At 33.5% G+C, this 17,702-nt stretch overlaps 1 protein-coding gene across 3 annotated transcripts in view; it reads left to right on the top strand.

The window, feature by feature from the left end:
• Window positions 1–17,702, top strand: part of LOC143225620 (UDP-GalNAc:beta-1,3-N-acetylgalactosaminyltransferase 2-like) — a 57,471-nt gene that overhangs the window by 9,567 nt on the left and 30,202 nt on the right. For all 3 annotated transcript variants that reach the window (XM_076455377.1, XM_076455378.1, XM_076455380.1), the window contains exons 4-6: window positions 1,175–1,273; window positions 8,086–8,181; window positions 12,431–12,523. In XM_076455377.1, coding sequence (XP_076311492.1) covers window positions 1,175–1,273; window positions 8,086–8,181; window positions 12,431–12,523 — 288 coding nt within the window. The remainder of the gene's footprint in view (window positions 1–1,174; window positions 1,274–8,085; window positions 8,182–12,430; window positions 12,524–17,702) is intronic.

Raw genomic sequence — 17,702 nt, 5'->3', positions numbered from 1 at the left:
GAAATAGTTTGGGTTGTAGGGTTCAATTTTTTTCTCAAATCAGAAGATATTTTCTTTGAAAAATGTTCATTATTATAAATTAAATTATATTAAATTATGTGCCAAATGATCCAAAGAACTGTTTAAATATTATTATATAAGCAAAAAGATATTTTAACTTTTTGATTTTACTTGGGTTTGATTCTTGTAGATCAATGTTTCACAGTTTTGTAGGCTGTTTCGATTTTCACTTATATTTATAATAGCTGAAAAATATCAGAAATTCTGTCAAGGACAAAACGTATTTATATTAAATCCTGATCCATCTTGAATACCAATGTTGGCCAGCATGTCTTTGAAGAATGAAACAGGTCTGTGCAACAAGAACATTTCTCCATAATTCCCTGTAGTAGCAATCAATGTCTGCTAAAGATTACGTCACCTTAGGGATAGGACCACCACTGCGACGTCTACTGCCTCAACCATACCAGGGCTGCATAGGATTTCCGATCAGACCGTACGCAACCGTCGACGAGATTCTTAGGCCCCATGTGCAATCCATCATGGTGAACGTCAACGACGTTTATCAACATGACAATGCCCGTCCTCACACAGCCCGACTCACCACTGTCTTCTTGAGACACCACAACATCAACGTTCTTCCCTGGCCCTTCAGATCACCAGATTTAAACACCATCGAACATCTTTGGGACGAGTTGGACCGACGTCTGCCACGGCGACAACCTCAACCGCAGACTCTACCTCAGCTTGCAGCAGCTTTGCAGGCTGAGTGGACAGCCATTCCACAGAATGTGATTCGTCATCTCATCGCTTCCATGGGCAGGAGATGCCAAGCAGTTATTGATGCTCACGGGGGGCATACTCGTTATTGACGTTGAGTGACGTTAAACTTCAACTAGTGAGCGTGGACTTCACCTTTGCAAACTTTGGATGTTCAGCAGTGAATGTGCAAAGTTTCACACATGTCGTACAGAACTACCCGGAATAAACTTGTTAACAATATGTCTCAAATTTTGCCTTTTGCGTTTCTTTTTTTGAAGAGTACATAAATAGGCATGATATGTGTATTGTGTAATAGGATACTGAACATATTTCATTAACTAGCTACATTATATGTAAAATAATATATGTTCATAACTAAGTATACTTTTATTATTCCTTTGGTTTTAAACAGGTTTTACATTCTATAATTGTGGAAAAATTGGGTGTTCTGGAAGATTCACTTATTACTGGGGAAAATATCACAGTATCTCTTCTTGATAGTGCTACAAGGGTAGGCAAAATTTATTTTTTACTATATTATCTTATTTTAACCATATCACATTCTTATCTTTTGGTATTCAAGTCTGAATCATGTGTCATATCTAAAAATGTGGCTTAAAGTATGATATATTAGGTTAGAACTAAATATTGTATCTTTTTATTTCTTGTAACTTTCCTACTATTTGTTCATCATATCATCATTATTCAAATTACTATAATCTTTTTCGTAACTGTTTTCATTATGTACCCTTAAGTTTTATCTAATAGAACCTTTCTCATCCTAAATGATTCATTCCTTTTTCATTTGTGACTCCTTTTGTCTTCATTTGTAGACATTCTTTCCTTTTCCTGATTCCTAGTAATTAGTATCTGTCCTGTCCAGATATCTTCTGTGGTGTTCTTTTTCCTCTGGTGACTTGAAATGCTTTCATGAGATCTTCATTCTTAATATTTTCCAAAATTTTTCTCTTTCTTGATCTTGTCTTTTACTTGTATTCCTCATCTAGATCTTTTTCCTTTTCATTCATTCTGGATTCCAGGACTTCCTTTTTTTTCTCATCTTCCCTCTACTGTTAGTTTAGTTGGTCATTTTTCTTATCAATGACTATCACATATGTACAGAACTATGAGTACCTATCTCGTTTCCTGTTGTTGGTCTTAATTTCTGTTGACAGTCATCTTCCATTTCTTTAATTTGGTCTCCTATTTTTTTATTATTCTCTTCCCTTTTTTTTCCATTTCCTTTTGACTCCTCTCCAACCCCATCTATGGTCTTTTTAACTTGGTCTGCAACTGGCAGTGGTTGTTTTTCCAAACATCTTCCTTCCTACACTCCTTTCATGGCTTGTTCCCTCTTTTCATGTTTTCCCATGTTGTTCTCTTTGATTCAGCACCAGCCCCTCTTATATTCCTTGAAATGTTGTGGGTCTTTGTGGGTCAGGACTGGCATTTCATTCTGAAACTGTTTCCTTCCCTTAATGTAATCTTCGATATTTTGTCTTTTTCTGCTGTTGCTATTTTTCCTCTCTTGCCTTTTGATCCTAGCTAAGGTAATGATTTTGATTATTTGTCCCCACTCAGATTTTATTTTTTAAGTATTTGTTGTTTTGTCTGTTGTTCCTCTTTCTCACGATCCACGTCTTTCCTTATAATATGATTCTGCCTTCCAGCTTATTTAGTTTTCCCTTTGTTCCTTAATGTGTGGGTTCCTGCTAAATGTTTTGCCTCCCAGCTGTTTGTGTTTCCCTGAAAGATTGGATGCTGGTGACAAATCATTGACCTGTCTCACACTCCATGATTTACCATGGAATCCCGCCTTATTCTTATTCCTTTTTTTTTCTGGGTCATTTGATGACACCCTAATGCTTATCATCATATTCCCATGCCAGAACAATCTCATTTCCCTCTTTGGTTAGTCAATCATGAGGTAGTTTACCACTTTCATACCTTACCGTTCAGGCTAGCTTTCACATTGTATGTTTTCTGGCAGGTGGTTTGAATCTATACTGTATATTTTTATGCCTTGGAGTTATGCTTTTACTTTTACATTAATGACAGGTTTCTTATTTCTCCTTCTGAATAGGAGTCAGTGTGTCATACTTGTGTGCTCATTCTTGAAGCTGCTCAGGTGGACTGATTGTTTACATGAGAGAAATCCTTCCTTTATTTTACCCAGTTTATTGTTAATTTGGGTGTTTTCTTCAACACCCATCTCAGTGGAACTCAACTTTCTGTCCACCACTAGTCTGTGGAACTGGCTGTTAGGAATGCCTTATCTACTCTTTCACTTTCTGGTCACAAGGCTCTATCACTTTTTGGAATATGGTTTTTGATGACTCCTTTCATACACCTTGGTCAGGCTCATATGAAATTCTTTTGATGGATCCTCCATGACCAATGAAACCTTGCTTGGGATCCCTCGAATTTTCCTATCACTCTTCCTTTCTACATTGTGGACAAGACTTATCCATCAGCTGTGTCTTTCTTCCTCTTCCATGGCCAGATTTACATTTTGTTCACAGATGCATCTCTTCAGGGCTGGGGAGCATGGGTTAACCACTAAATGACTTTGGGTTGTTGGTTTGTGGAGGAACATTTGTTTCATATCAACAGCCTTGAACTTCATGTTGTTCATCAAGCTTTTGATCATTTCTTTGTATTTCCAAGGATTGGTTGATCACAATCCAAAATGACAATTTAACAATTATGGTTCATATCAATCATCAAGGGGACACCTGGTTGAAATCCCTATGTTTTCTCTTCTTGGATCTTCTCTTTTGGTTCTATAATAATCACATTCATCTGATGGAATGTTGTGTACTGATCACCAGTTACCTTAATTTTGGTCCTTAGTTCCTCATATTGAAGCTTTGGCTGTAGATGTATTCAACCAAGATTGGTTGAACAAGTTCCTCTATTTTCATCCTTCTGTCAAATTCCTTCATTGGGTAATCTTCCTAATTCATACGGCTCTGAGCACAGTCACTGTGATTGCTTCCTTATTAGTCTACCCAATCATTTTCTTGCTTTCTCCAGTTACAGTTGCTCCCTCTCATCCCTCTACTCTTATTCTTCAACCTCCTCCTCCAACCAGTCACTGGTTCTGCATCCCACACTTCCTGCCCTCCATCTTCAAACCTTAGTATTGTCCAGTCCCTGGAGAGGAGACCCAATTTCTCACATTGGGTGCTGTTTCATTTAGCTCATTTTATTCGTTCTTCAACCTTGGTTGTGTCCATGGAAATGGAATGTTTTTGCACATGGGTCCTGGCTTGGAGGTTCCAACTTCTTGTCCAAAGTTTTTTGGTGTCTCTGAGTTTCTTTCATGACTTTATGAGAAGGGGTCTTTTGTGTCCTTGATATCTGTGTATGAAGCAGCCCTCTCCCATACCTTCCATTTTTCTTGTTACAGTAGTGTCTTTTTTTCCCCCAGTTCTTTTGAACTGAATAAACCAGTTGTCTAGGCTTCTAGTATTTCTAGATTATGGCATTAGTGTTGTACTTCATTCACTCACATTACATCCATTTGAGCCTCTTACCTCATGTTCTTTGTTTCATCTATCCTTTAAGGTATATTTCCTTCTTGTCTTGGCCTGCAACTGTCATCCATTGGATTTATTTGCTTTTGACATCATTTGCACTCTGTTACACCAAACATATCTTCTCCTTTATCCAACTGAAATGGAAACCCTTATAACCTGAGCTCTTTCGGAAGGTGGACCTTTCTTCTTCAGGAGGAATCTGGAAGTGATTTTCATGTTATGATTAAAAACTATTTTTTGCCTAAAAATTTCAAATATTATTTGTGTAATTTATAAATTCCCTAAATACATTTCAAAAGTTTGTTTTCAGTAAAATTTTTCATTTTGTTTGTTGTTTTCTCTACCCTGACTATGTGGGATCTATCAGTTTGGTCAACCTCATAACCACCATAAAAAATTAGTAAATAAATATAAATCATGCTTTTTTCATTCTAATAATATGAAGGCACAAAATGTTTAGTATAAATGACTTAAATCTCAGAACTTTATATACTTGTATATTTTTATTATATTGACCCTCCATTTGTGCCTGGCTAACATTATAGAAGTTGCATTGATGTTGTGCATGTGCATTCATGTTACTGTACTCAAGAATGTAAAACTGGCCTTTACAAAATGACTTGTCTGAGTTTTAGCATATAAGACAGTTGCATTTTATTTGTAATGCATCATTAAGTTTTACAAATAAGTACTTATGTTATTTTTCTTAAAACATATAACAATAAATAAAGAACTATAGCAAACTATTATTTCATCTAGTTACAAACTTTATACTTGTTTGCTACTTGCAATAGGTTGCTAAGTTATCAAATTTTAAAATATTTTTTTAAGTTTTTATACATATATTGAAAATTAAAATCATGTAATTCTACATAAGTACCATAGAACTCACTATAATTTATCAAACTTAGTAACTAATCTGTATGTGGATTTAAAAGCAGTATAAACTTTCAAGTCAACTATGAAACGACTTACCAGCTTTGATATCTTGGATTGAAAGAACTAGTGAACATCATAATATTTCAAAATCTCTGCAAAAGTCATTTGAGAAACATTCTGAGTTTTTGATTGGTTGTTCACATGGCATAGAAAGATGTACACATAAGGAAGTATTTCAAAAAATGAAGAGGTGGACAGGACCACTGTGTGTTTCAGAACATGAGTAATATCTCAGCTTGTAGAAAAGATAAGAGTTCTTATTTTATGGTATAGCTTTTCAGTATTGGTAATTTGAGTTCCCAATTCATACAAAATTATGGACTTTGTATTTGGATAACACAAATGTATAATTTGAACCAATGCTCCATTTAACATACAATATGACAGACAAAAATTGATAGTTAGATGTGTTTTTTTAATAATTACTTTTAAATTAGCTGCCCAGTGACTCAGTGGTATGTCTGCAGACTTACAATGCTAAAATTCGTTGTTTCGATACCTGTGGTGGGCAGAGCACAGATAACCCATTGTGTAGCTTTGTGCTTAATTCAAAACAACAAAACAATAAATTTAAATTAAGAAATTGATCAGTAATAAACACAAAAAATTGAATCAACTCTAGCTCTCAGTAGACTAATAACAAAATTCGTGGTAAAAACAAGTTCTGTTGAGATGGGTGTTCCATGAAGCTGCCATGGCACTTTCCAGGTGGTGAATTATTATTCTGTATCAAATATTGGTATGTTATATTGGGATGTTACTCAAGGTTTTGCTCATCTCATCTAACCCCTAGATTGAACAAATCAGGGTTTGGTTGTTTTTTAAAATAGGGAATATGGTTCACTCATTGCACAGTGTCATGAACAGTTTCTCAGAACTTCCCAATTTGAGTCTCTCCTCTTTTCTAGTGTAGCAAGTGAGTCCTTCCCATTCTCAGTTTCCAGTTGTTGGGGTGGTGGACATAAGTCTATTCATTTTGACTGATGTTTGTACTCTTTATCTCACTTAAGGAGAAAAGGGTGAAGCTGGTCACGCTTTCATATTTAATGCTCGATGATTGTTGCAGATAATTCTGGTTCAGAAATGGTACTTTGCTCTCTGGTTGTGTAAGTTTGGTCCTTCTTTATGGTCATTGTTTTACTTTCCATTATCATTAGAGGGCCCTTGACTTCTTGAAATTTCACATGCAGAGCAACATGTCCATGAGCTTTTTGTTTAACTCCTCATAATTCTGGAGGCAGGAGGTGTTACCTTGCCTCCCTAGTTGAGGAATTAAGATTTTGTTTTGTAATCCCAGGCCAGATGATCTCTGTTACTTCATATTGAGTGAGGTGTGAATTAGCTCTGTAACTTCAATGGTTTGTTCTATTGTTAGGAGACTTATCCTATTGGATGTTGCTTGTCTTCCTTCATAATTCCAGTGGTTCATGTGCAACATTCTATAACTTTCAGTTTGAGTGTATGAGACTATGGTTCCAAGTTCAATTTGTTGCATTTTGTGCTTCTTTATGTTGGAATGTGGGTTTGTCCACTTAGCTGTTGCTTGTCTTCTCATTATAATTAAGATGCCTTGATATACAACATTCTATAACTTTTAGGTTGGATTCCTTTCATATCTTATTTATATTATGCAGTTATATCATATTGTTGTCCTCGTGCTCTTGCCACTTCACCTTGGATCTAGTTTTGAGTCTACAGCTCAGTAATTCCAATGGCAAGATGTGGAACCTCATCTGGGTTGTTTGGTACCTGGACAAATCCCATGATAATGCACAATATTAACTTCGTAGTTGGTCAACCTTTACTGCCAACATTTAGATTTCACTTTATCTGGATGAAGAGTGTACCTATTCCAGAAGTAATGCAGACCTCCACTAGTGTGCTTTATTGTACCTCAGTTTTTACACACCTGCTTTTCTAGCTAAAGTGTGACAGGAGGTAATTGTGTTTTACAAGTTTACATTTTTCTATATCAAAAATATATTTTGGATAATACTCAGCTCCTTTCACACTATCTTGCTCTTCCTCACCATGATGGCTGGTGTTTGGGTCCTATTATCTTGCCAGTCTTGAAAAAGTGAATGTGAATAAGAGAGAATAACAGAGAGCTTATACATGGATCTGGTATGGATGGTGCATTTATCTAGATCAAGAGTGTCACAAGATTAAAATCATTAGAGGTTATATAGTGAAGTATAAAGACCAAAGCAAGTGAGGTAGAATTCATAACATTACTTAGATGGACAAAGAAGTGAGCCATTCTGTTATATTGCATACATGGTAAAGCAGTTGCTACTTAAGTAGTAAAATAATGTTTACCTATGTGATCTTTGATTTTTACCTAAATCTGGTTTGTTTATAATTTGTAAGAAACTTTTTAATATATGCTACTTCTGTTCATGGTATGTGGGAAAAAGCTTTGTATATATACATACATATATATTTTAGAAAAATTAATACTGATAAAGTTAAGTAAACAGAATCAAAAGGAAGGATTGTGTTAAAAACAGCAAATTCAAACCTCTTACTAATTATACAGTTTGTTATAACCTAAACACAAGCTGAAACAAAAATGAAAAATAATAAACAAAAAAATATCCCAGAATGTTACATCATAGATGGTGTATCCACATTACAATGTGGGTCCTACTTCTTTATTCACCTCTGAAACCTAGGGTACATTTTATATCCTATATTTCATATCCAACATTATAGCTTGCTTCCTGGAATCTTTTCAATTAGTGCAGAGTTTTTTGTTTATTAGTTTTTAATTTATTTTAGTTTCAGCTTGTTTTTAGGTTATGATCAGTTGTAAAGGAGTAATTGTAAGTTTGCATTTCAGGTGAAAATCACAGCTGCCAACTTCAGTGGTGAAAAACCAGGAAGAATTATAGGTGGCTATGTTTACAGACCAGTGCAACAGTACATACTACCCAAGGTTAGTTTTTAAAGAAGCAAATGACATGTATGATTAATTTGCTTTTGTTTTTTTTTTTTAAAACACAGTTATGCTGAAGTATGTGGTTTACAGGCATACCATACATTATCTATATTCTTATTTTCCTATATAATTTAAATATATTTTTTTGTTTCTTTATTCAGAGTTTATACAATTTTTGTACAGCATGTAGTTCATAAAACTGTTGACTTTGTTTCAACTGACTTTGTTCCTTTGTCGTTCCCTAAAGAAAATACCTACTCTGCCTGTGGTATGTATTACTGTAATATGTATTTTGTGAAAACAGATCAATGACAGAAGTGGTTTTGTAGATGGTAATGGCTTCTCCTTTGTTAAATGAGAATAATCATCATGTAAGTTGTTCTAGTCACTGTGGTTAAATCCTTTAAGTAAGAAACATTATATTGAAATATTATTACACACACTCCTAAGTGAGTTGATTGACAAGAAGACATCTTGAGGGATGGAATCCAGTCAATCAGTTTGTGAGTCCTTAAACAGGTGAATTCAGTTTCCTGACGCACTATGTTTGTGTTTTTGGTGTAAACCAGGGGTCTTCAAACTATGGCTTGTGACTTTGGTTTATCCAGCCTGCCAACAATTTATTAAAGTAATAATATATTTTTTTTTATATTATAAAAACAAAAATTAAAACAATTGAGCAAAAGCTAATCTAGTTGCAATACAGCCTGCCAATAGTTTGTTAAAGTAATGAAATTATATAATTTTCATTTTTAATGATATAAAAATAAAAAAAATAAAATGTTATTGAGCAAAATCTAGGTGCAATACTCTTTTTTATTTGCTGGAAAATGTCATATTACTCAATAATGTGTGATCTTGCTTATTGATCCCAATGTCCTGAAGCAGTGTTTCTTCCCATGCCTACCCTGTATACCTCAGTGTGTGTCAGTGAATGCTGCTGTTTGCTTTATGTTCGAGTTCATAGCTCTTCCTAATTATTATGTCAGGACAAGGGAAGAAGAGAAAAGGTTTGCCACTTGGAAACTTGCTGTTGTTGCAACTTCATTCTTGACTTTCTTCCTCTTAAATACAGACTGTTGTGATGATAAGTTACATTTCAAGGTTTCAAATTTGTCTGAAGGTAGCTTTCCCATGAACTGAGAATAGTTTGATGAATGTTTGGTCTGGTAATGTCTACGAGTGTTGTATTCTTTTAGCACTATGATAGTCTTGTTGCAGAGAACATTTCAACCTTCTTAGGTCATCTTCAGGTTAACAAAGAGAGTTTGCAACTGACTGTTGTCTGGCACATGTCTTAGGGATGAGAGTATAAACGGGTATGGGATTGTAGGGGCATTGTGGTTGGATGTTAGGTTGTTCTATGTTTATTAGTAAAAGTGTTAATACCCATACCAGCCATTCTGAGATACATTTTTATTTCAAGTGGGTTTCTTGTTATCAAGAAGGGAAAGGCTTAGTTGGGCAAATTTACAAAGCTGTTAAAAGTGCAGGTTGTTCTAAGTTCATTGTTCTTCACTGCATTATTAATCAGCAGGCACTGTGTGGAAAATATCTGAATCTGTCATGTGTCATGGAATCTATAGTTTTAACATTTCCTCTCATGATCTCAACCATTGTCAATTCCACAAAGTTATGGCAGAAATAGAAGCAACATATCCAGACTTGCCCAACCTCACTTTAGTTTGATTGCTTACCTGTGGGAAGGTTATGTCACAATGTTTTGAGCTTAGAACTGAGATTAAAATTTTTTAAATGAAAAGAACCACCCTCAACTGTTGTTCACAAACAGTGAATGGCTTTGGAAATTAGTTTTTTCTGTAGTCTGGACCATGTACCTTAATGAATTCAATCTTAGATTACAAGGCAAAACCACACTTATCTGTGATATTTCAAGGTGAAAGCCTTTTGGCAAAAACTAATTCCTTTTGAGTCTCAATAATGAGGAGTTGCTTTACACACTTTCCATGTTTTGAAAAGTTCAAGCAAGAAGTGGGATTCCCATTCCCATGCAGGTTTGCATAAGATGTCCATTCTGACCTGAAACTACAGTTCAAGAAGCATTTTTCTGATCTTGGTGCAAGTGCAACAGAAATAAGGATCTTCCAAAACCCATTTGGTTGTATTGTTGATGAACTGCCACCTGAAGTTCAAATGAAAGTGACTGATCTGCAATCCAATGACATGCTGAAAGACAAATACAAAGAAAGGAAATTACAGAGTTCTATAAATGCCTTCCAAGTGATCAGTATGTTCATTTGATAAACTTTGCTCATAAATTCATTTCAGTTTTTGGGACTACCTATTTTTGTGAAAAGACATTTTCAAAGATGAATTACATGACATCTAGTTACAGATCATCCCTATCTGATTTGCATTTGCAATCACTTCTGAGCACCAACTTTAAACCTCAGTTAAGTGTAGTATTGTCAGAAAATCGCCAGGTTCATGCTTCTTACTAATGCTAAAAAAAAAGATGATTATGCATCTTAAATATTTTCAATATGTGCTCTTATGAGAAGTAGTTAGTGATGTTATATTCTGATCATATATGCATCCCTACTTAATTTTACCACAACCATCCAGCCCACAAAGCCTAAAAATATCTACCTCTTAGCCCTTATCCAAAAAAGTTTGGAGACACCTTGATTAAACAATAATTACTTTCATTTTATATTGCACATCATATCTAGCTGTTCATTTTCTAGCTTGAACTTGGTTAATTTTGTGAAATGCAGATTTACTTTGTGATTTATATTGCTCATCTTCTTGTTATAAAGAGGACCTACTTAATATAATCTTTGAGGAAAACAGTTTAACCTGAAAATAGCATGAGGTTTGATAACAAAAAAACCACTTTTGTACCATATGGTTACACAGGATTGAACATGTGTGATAGAAGTTTAATTTGTCCTATCACCATTTTACACAGATATTTTATCATTCTTCACAAAATTTTACTGTGATTTCTGTATGGTAGCATTTGGTACATTTTAGCCAAAAAAGTTTTATAATTCACTTCTGTTTTGTGTCTGTAATTAAAGCTTGCAGGAAAATCTGTAAACATAATCCAATCATTCAGATAAGATATATTGAAAAAATATTCAGTAAAGAAGAATATTTTAAGGGTATTTAACTAGGTTTCATCTTACAGAAATTGTTTTATTTTCTTTATACAAGATAAAATATTCAAAATGATTAAAATGATTGTCATTTAATTATTGTTTTTAAAATACTTTTCTTAACTTGAATGGATATTCTAAATTAAGTTTAAATACCAGAAATGTAAAATTCCAATTTACTATTTTTATCTTTGAAAGTAAGTGAAGAAATACAGTAAACCTCTAGAATTTTTTAAAAAATTAAGTATTCAGAGTGAAATTAGGTTTCTAGCTGCAGGCATGCTTGATATGATAAACCTTGTACAATTTAATCTCCTGATATGCTGCTTTTATCAAATTTATGTGCTTACATATTTCATTTTAAAACATATTAGTATTTTTTCAGTGCTATAAATGTATACAATTTTTATGTAATATTTTCATTGAGAAAGCAAGAAATCTTTCAAACCTGTTGTGGGTTTGAAGAATGTGAAAAATATGAATAGAAACCAGTACAGATAATTCATGAAAAAGTACAGTTACTCAGAGCAAGGCTTAAAGGATGAAATAATACACATGGTTGTCAATCCAATTCATCAGTGTTTTAACAGTTGTGTATTTGAAAAAAAATAGATTGACTAATTTTTTTCCAGTTGAAAACCTATTTTTACTACAATGTTTTACTAGTTCTCTCAGTTAAATATCTTAAAACTTCTAAACCAATTTTTTATTATTTAATTTTAGCTGTGGTCCCATTTAAAGTAGTGAACTAGAGTGCAATATATTTTCTACATTAATAGTAAGGTCATAGGAATGTACTTAGTCAATAGCATGCAATGCTGGGATGTGTCACTGTGTGCAGCAAGAAATATATGATGCATGTTTAAAGAGTTATTGAATCAAGACCATTTTGGTCTACATGTATAACTATTATGTGTGCTCATAATAAATGTAAAGTGTCTTAGTGAGTAGTACTTTTTGCACTAGCAAAAATATAAATGAGTGTCTTAGAAATAATTTAGAAGACAACCTGTGAAAGGTACTATGCTTCTAATTTTATAGTATAATAATATTTAATTGAAATGTAATTATGTGCTTATATTATTGACCAACTATCAAGTGTTAAATCTTTTGTAACTTATTAGGGATTTTTTGGGCTACTGTTGATTGAAGGTGCTACACTGTCTAGTGTCTGTACGATTACAGAATTCAATAATGGAGTGGTGAACATCAAAAAGGTATGATACACATAGGTTTTCCTATTTGTTCTGTTACATTGAGATTGTTTCATTACTGACACAAGAATGCTGTTCATTACTAAGATGATTAAACTGATCAACAAGTACAACTATATTAAAAGTAAACTTTTCTTATAAAATAAAGTATCATAATTAATTGTAATTTAAAATGCTGTACAAATGGTTCCTTTCCAACAATGTTTAGAAACTAAATACTTGGTATACAGATTTATCAGAAGCTAAATGAACATAATAAGACCAAGAGGAGTTAAAGAAATTTGGACAAGGGTGGAAGCCAAGTTCTATCTCCTAAGAAATTTTGTGATTTTTTTCTTAAAGAAGCTTTAAAATGTGTTTTTAGACACACATTTAGTGCATAATGGGAATGAACCATTTCCTTTGCTGAAGATAGGTAGTAGTGTAGTTAATTTCAGTGTTTTTTGCTTTGTTTTTTGTTTAGTAAGATGTAATGTTTTATTGTAGTCATTCATATTATTTGATCTCAGTGTAATCTGCTATTTCTTTATTTCAGTATTTCAACAACATTTCATTGAGTATTTACAATAACAGAGATTACAGGGCTCTGTAGGTTTGTAAGTAAAAGATCTAGACATCCCTTATCATATCAACAGGCTAAGATGTTTTTAAACATGCTTCTGCTTGGAACTCTTAACGAACTCATTTGCTACACCACCTATGCACCAGTTGTCAATCAATGTCTATTTTTCTGTTACAGGAATGAATATTATTATATATTAATTTACAATTTATTTATTAAACGTATTTTCAGTACTTCTAATTTAATTATGGTATTTAGGATATTAAAGTATTTGGAAATGCACATAGATCGCCTCTAAGGGTTCTTTGTGACAAACGTGTGTTCAGGTGTTATAACCAAACGTAACAATTAAAATTACTTGACTGATGTGGTGAAAAAATTCCAGTAAATTGATGTTTTTTGTGATTTCAAATAAATAAGCAGAAAGGCCAATTGTTAACTTTCTCTTTCTCTCTCTTTTATATACATGCTTCCCAGTAGCTCAGCATTAAGTCTGAAGGCTTATAATGCTAAGCTGGGTTTCTATTCTGTAGTGGGTGAGCACAGTACAGATTGTCCACTGTGTAGCTTTTTGCTTAATAGCAAACAAATCTACATACAATATACATATAGGTATGTACATGCATACATACACAGTTAAAACAGTCAATAGGTATTTTACCTTGAGAACCTGGATTCTCCTTTTCTGTTCTATTGAAGAATTAACTAAATATATGTCAGTTATTAGATGTCTATATACAATGCATATCAAAATACATTGGGAATGTGCTAATGAAGCAGTATATAAAAATATAAAAGCTTTAATTTAGCTTCTAATGTCCCTGATGGCTTTTTTGGGTAATCGGAAATGTAATCTGACATGTTATTTTCATATGTTGTATCTGTATACAGAAAAGTAAACCTTCAAGAAATAAAGATGTACTATAGTTATTCTAATTAACACTTTATTTTGTTATAATTTTTCAAATTTTATTTTAAATGTGTGTTGTAAAACCAGTGTTTTTCTCAGAAAAAGCTCCTACATATTGTCAGTAATGCAATGTAATGATTCAGTAACTTATTCTTGTGAGAATATTTGAAGAAAAAATTATACAATATCTGTTACATTCACAAACAGTTTTGTGATTTTGCAGAAACCCTTAAAAATAAGTTTTTGATTGTGATTTTTAAGCCCCTTATGTATTTAGTAAGTGCACCATTCTTTTTTTTGTACATTTTTAAACATGCTGAGTGTTCAATATAAAGATATTAACTTTGTTCTAAAAGTAACTTTGAATTTTCAGAAATAACTACTGTTTACTGACAGTTGTGATACTAAATATTATTAGTTGAATTTTAATCACAAAACCAATACTTAAAATCTTTCACTATACTATTCTTTATGGAAACATACCAAACCCTACATTAACGGTATATACTCAAGTACACTCTTGCCAATATCCAGAAATATAATTGCAGAGAAGGAATTCATTAGACACTTGCTTTTGAATATTCTTCAATAAATAGTCAATTAGGGTCTGATAGCAAGTACAGCTCACTTTGACCTTTATATCTAATTTTCTGTTCTCCCTCTAATTCAGCGTGCAGTGATGATAATGTTTCATGGAATGATGTGAATTACCTTTGGTAATTTCTTTATCTTTTGGCTTATAGAAACAGCATGAGACTTGCTACAGTTATCAAAGTGCATATACACTTTGTAAAGTAGCACCATTTACTACCATTTTGCTGTGGCTGTTTACTGTTCCCACAGTTGTCTACAGTTAGTCATTCTCTCAGTGATATTTTTTGTTTAGTTGGAGATTCTCCATGGTGATACTGCATACAGATGCCTGGAATACATGTACAATTCTTGCCATTTACTTTTTGTTTGTGAATACTTATGTTGCTGGAATATGGCTTATTGCAGTTTTCTTTTGTAGGTGGTTCTGGTGATACAGATTAATCCATATTCATTTGTTTTCTAATGCCATCAGATATGAGGGGTATACATATTTTGGAAATTTTGAATTCTCAAGCAGAATGTATCTTTAAGATCTGAATGTACAAATACTTGTGTCCGAAAGGAGTATTATATACCCTTCCCAAAAGCAATCACTTTCTAGTGGTATTACAAGGACTACAAAATGCTTTGCTTAGTGAATATGATATCACTGATAATAAGAGAGATTACTTTTATTAAAATAGCCACTGCATTGATTTGTATTAAACAGCTACAGTTTTAGTCTGTAGATCTACTGCTAACCACATGTACGTACCTAAGTATGAGTTGTAGATCACTTAATACTTTTTTCTGATACAGCCCTATTTCTCACACCCATCCTGCTAGCTTGAACTGTTTCTGCCCTTTAAGCATTGCTAAAACATGTTTTCATGATCAGTGCATCAGTGTTTATAACCCATCAATTTCTTGCTATTTTTGAACATGTAAACATCATGCATTTGTATTGTGCCCTCACTTTCTTGATCAGGACTGCAATGTGTATAGGTGTTTTTTTTTTGTTTGTGGGTACTTTTTTACAAATGTGCTTCTTTGTCATTTTAATTTTCTTCAACAGTTTTGTTTTACTGTATTTGCATTCATTTGTTCCAACAGTTTTTGTTTTTTTTTTCATTTATTTCTTGTCAAATTACAAGAGATCATAAGATGAATTTGTGACTTTATTTGCAGGGGTGGTGCATGCCTTAATTTGCAAGGAGCTAGACTTGCATGTTAGATTGGCACTTTCTTCTTCTTTTCAATGTGACAATGTTTCTGGGTAAGAATACTGTCAATGAGAAGAGAGTTTAGATTCTCTTTTACTGGCATCTTCCACCAGTCACCATTCTGCCACATCATTCACTTTGGTGGAGAATGGCTCTTCTCCTTTCATACTGTTACTTCCAGTTCTCCCAAGGGATCTGCTGTAAGCTGTTCCACACGTACAGTTCCCACTGTATTGATATGCCCATAATAATTTAGGCTCAGATATCCTTTACATGACTCTTCTCTTATTTACACTTGGGAGAATTATGTGTCTTCACATCATCAGTGCTCAGACTTTGGTAAATTCGATACTTATGTGTCCTTTTTCATCTATGTTACTGTAGATATATTGATTATTACTTTGTTTTCAGGTAGATTTAATCATTTTGCATGTTTATTAATATTACGTACTTTGCACAATTGTCAAATTTCATGGGTTTGTTAGTTCATTATTAATGTGTAATTTAAATAAGTATGTTTAAATTGTAAGTTATGTGCCATTACTACTGGTAACACCTAATTTTTTTTTTTTTTTGTCATTGTTAATTGTTTTCTTGTTCCAATTTTCATCAGTGTAGGACTTCTTCAAATGCCCTCTATTATTTAGGTTCATTTAGAGGAATTGTGAGTTATGTATTGATTTTATAAAGTGTTTTCTCTGTAATTTTTGTCATTTTGCATGTCTTGTAATTTATGATTATTTTTTTATTTATTTGTTGTTTGATACTAAATAACTGATACATTTCATTCTGTGTCGTATAGAGGGGCTTGGATTACTGTCAAGTATCAAAACACTTCCTCTAGTCTCAGGTTTGGGCATATGAGGAATGTAACCTGGAAAATGCAGGGTGAGATATTGAGACTTATTTTGGGGAAAAAATAGTATCTTCAATGTTGGGAAATATGGTAATAACATATAATTGTCTTTGAAGAATTTTGTTTTGTCATTGTCAGCTATATGTCTTATCCTAATTTTAGTCAGTCTGGGACTTAAATTTTTGCTTTAATTTGCCTCCTTTTTCTACATTACTGATACTAAAAGCCTACAAATCACAGTTCTTTTCTACAATGTCCACCTTGTCTGTAGTTATTTTTTACTCTAACCTTGGCTCTTTCAGTGTTTTGTTGGAGGATACAAACTCTTGTTCAACATCTTCATTCACTGACTCTTTGAACTTTTCCTTTTATGGTTGATTGGCTTCTACTTGCTTCCTCCATTCAAAGTCCAGAGACCACACCCCTCTGCTTCTACAGGATACAGCATGGGTGGAATTCCTGATGACAGTGGGGAGTTTCATTTTTAACTCCTTTCAGTTCTCCATTAATTTAGGTAGTTTCTTCTTTCCAGCTGTAGTTGGGGCCAGTCTTTTTTTCATCTTTGGTTTTGGAATAAGCAGTTCCTACATCTCTCACCTTTTCTTGCAGCTCAAGATATTTTATCTCTCTGAAGATATGGGCTTTCTTGGAAACTCTCTTTTTCCAAGGGTTGAGCTGTTATGAGTTCCCCTTAGTGGACACACCTTGATCAGTGGAACTTCTTGGAATCCTGGCTTGGTTATTAGATGTAGACCAGCCAAAGCATAGGTACTGCTTTCTTCACTTCACCAAGATTTACATCTGTTCATGAGCTCATCTTTAGAAATTTGGGTTTCTTACTTTGGCTCATGGGAGAGTTCTGGTCTCTGATAAATCAAGGAGTCTTCTTTCCATATCAATTTTATCAAGACTTTGTCAGTTTGTTGAGCTTTGTCCCACTTCCAACCTCTCCTATTGGGTCACAACCACAACATTGTTGTCTTAGTTTGTTTTTTTCTGGTTCTCTGAATCTTCTGGTGGATCCAGTTATCTTCTCCTGACAAGATTCTCCTCACAGA

The sequence above is a fragment of the Tachypleus tridentatus genome, chromosome 9 (assembly GCF_004210375.1).
Source record: "Tachypleus tridentatus isolate NWPU-2018 chromosome 9, ASM421037v1, whole genome shotgun sequence".
In the NCBI taxonomy this organism is placed as follows: Eukaryota; Metazoa; Arthropoda; class Merostomata; order Xiphosura; family Limulidae; genus Tachypleus; species Tachypleus tridentatus.
Note: the sequence above shows the minus strand (reverse complement) of the source record. Positions and strands in the feature narration are given on the sequence as shown.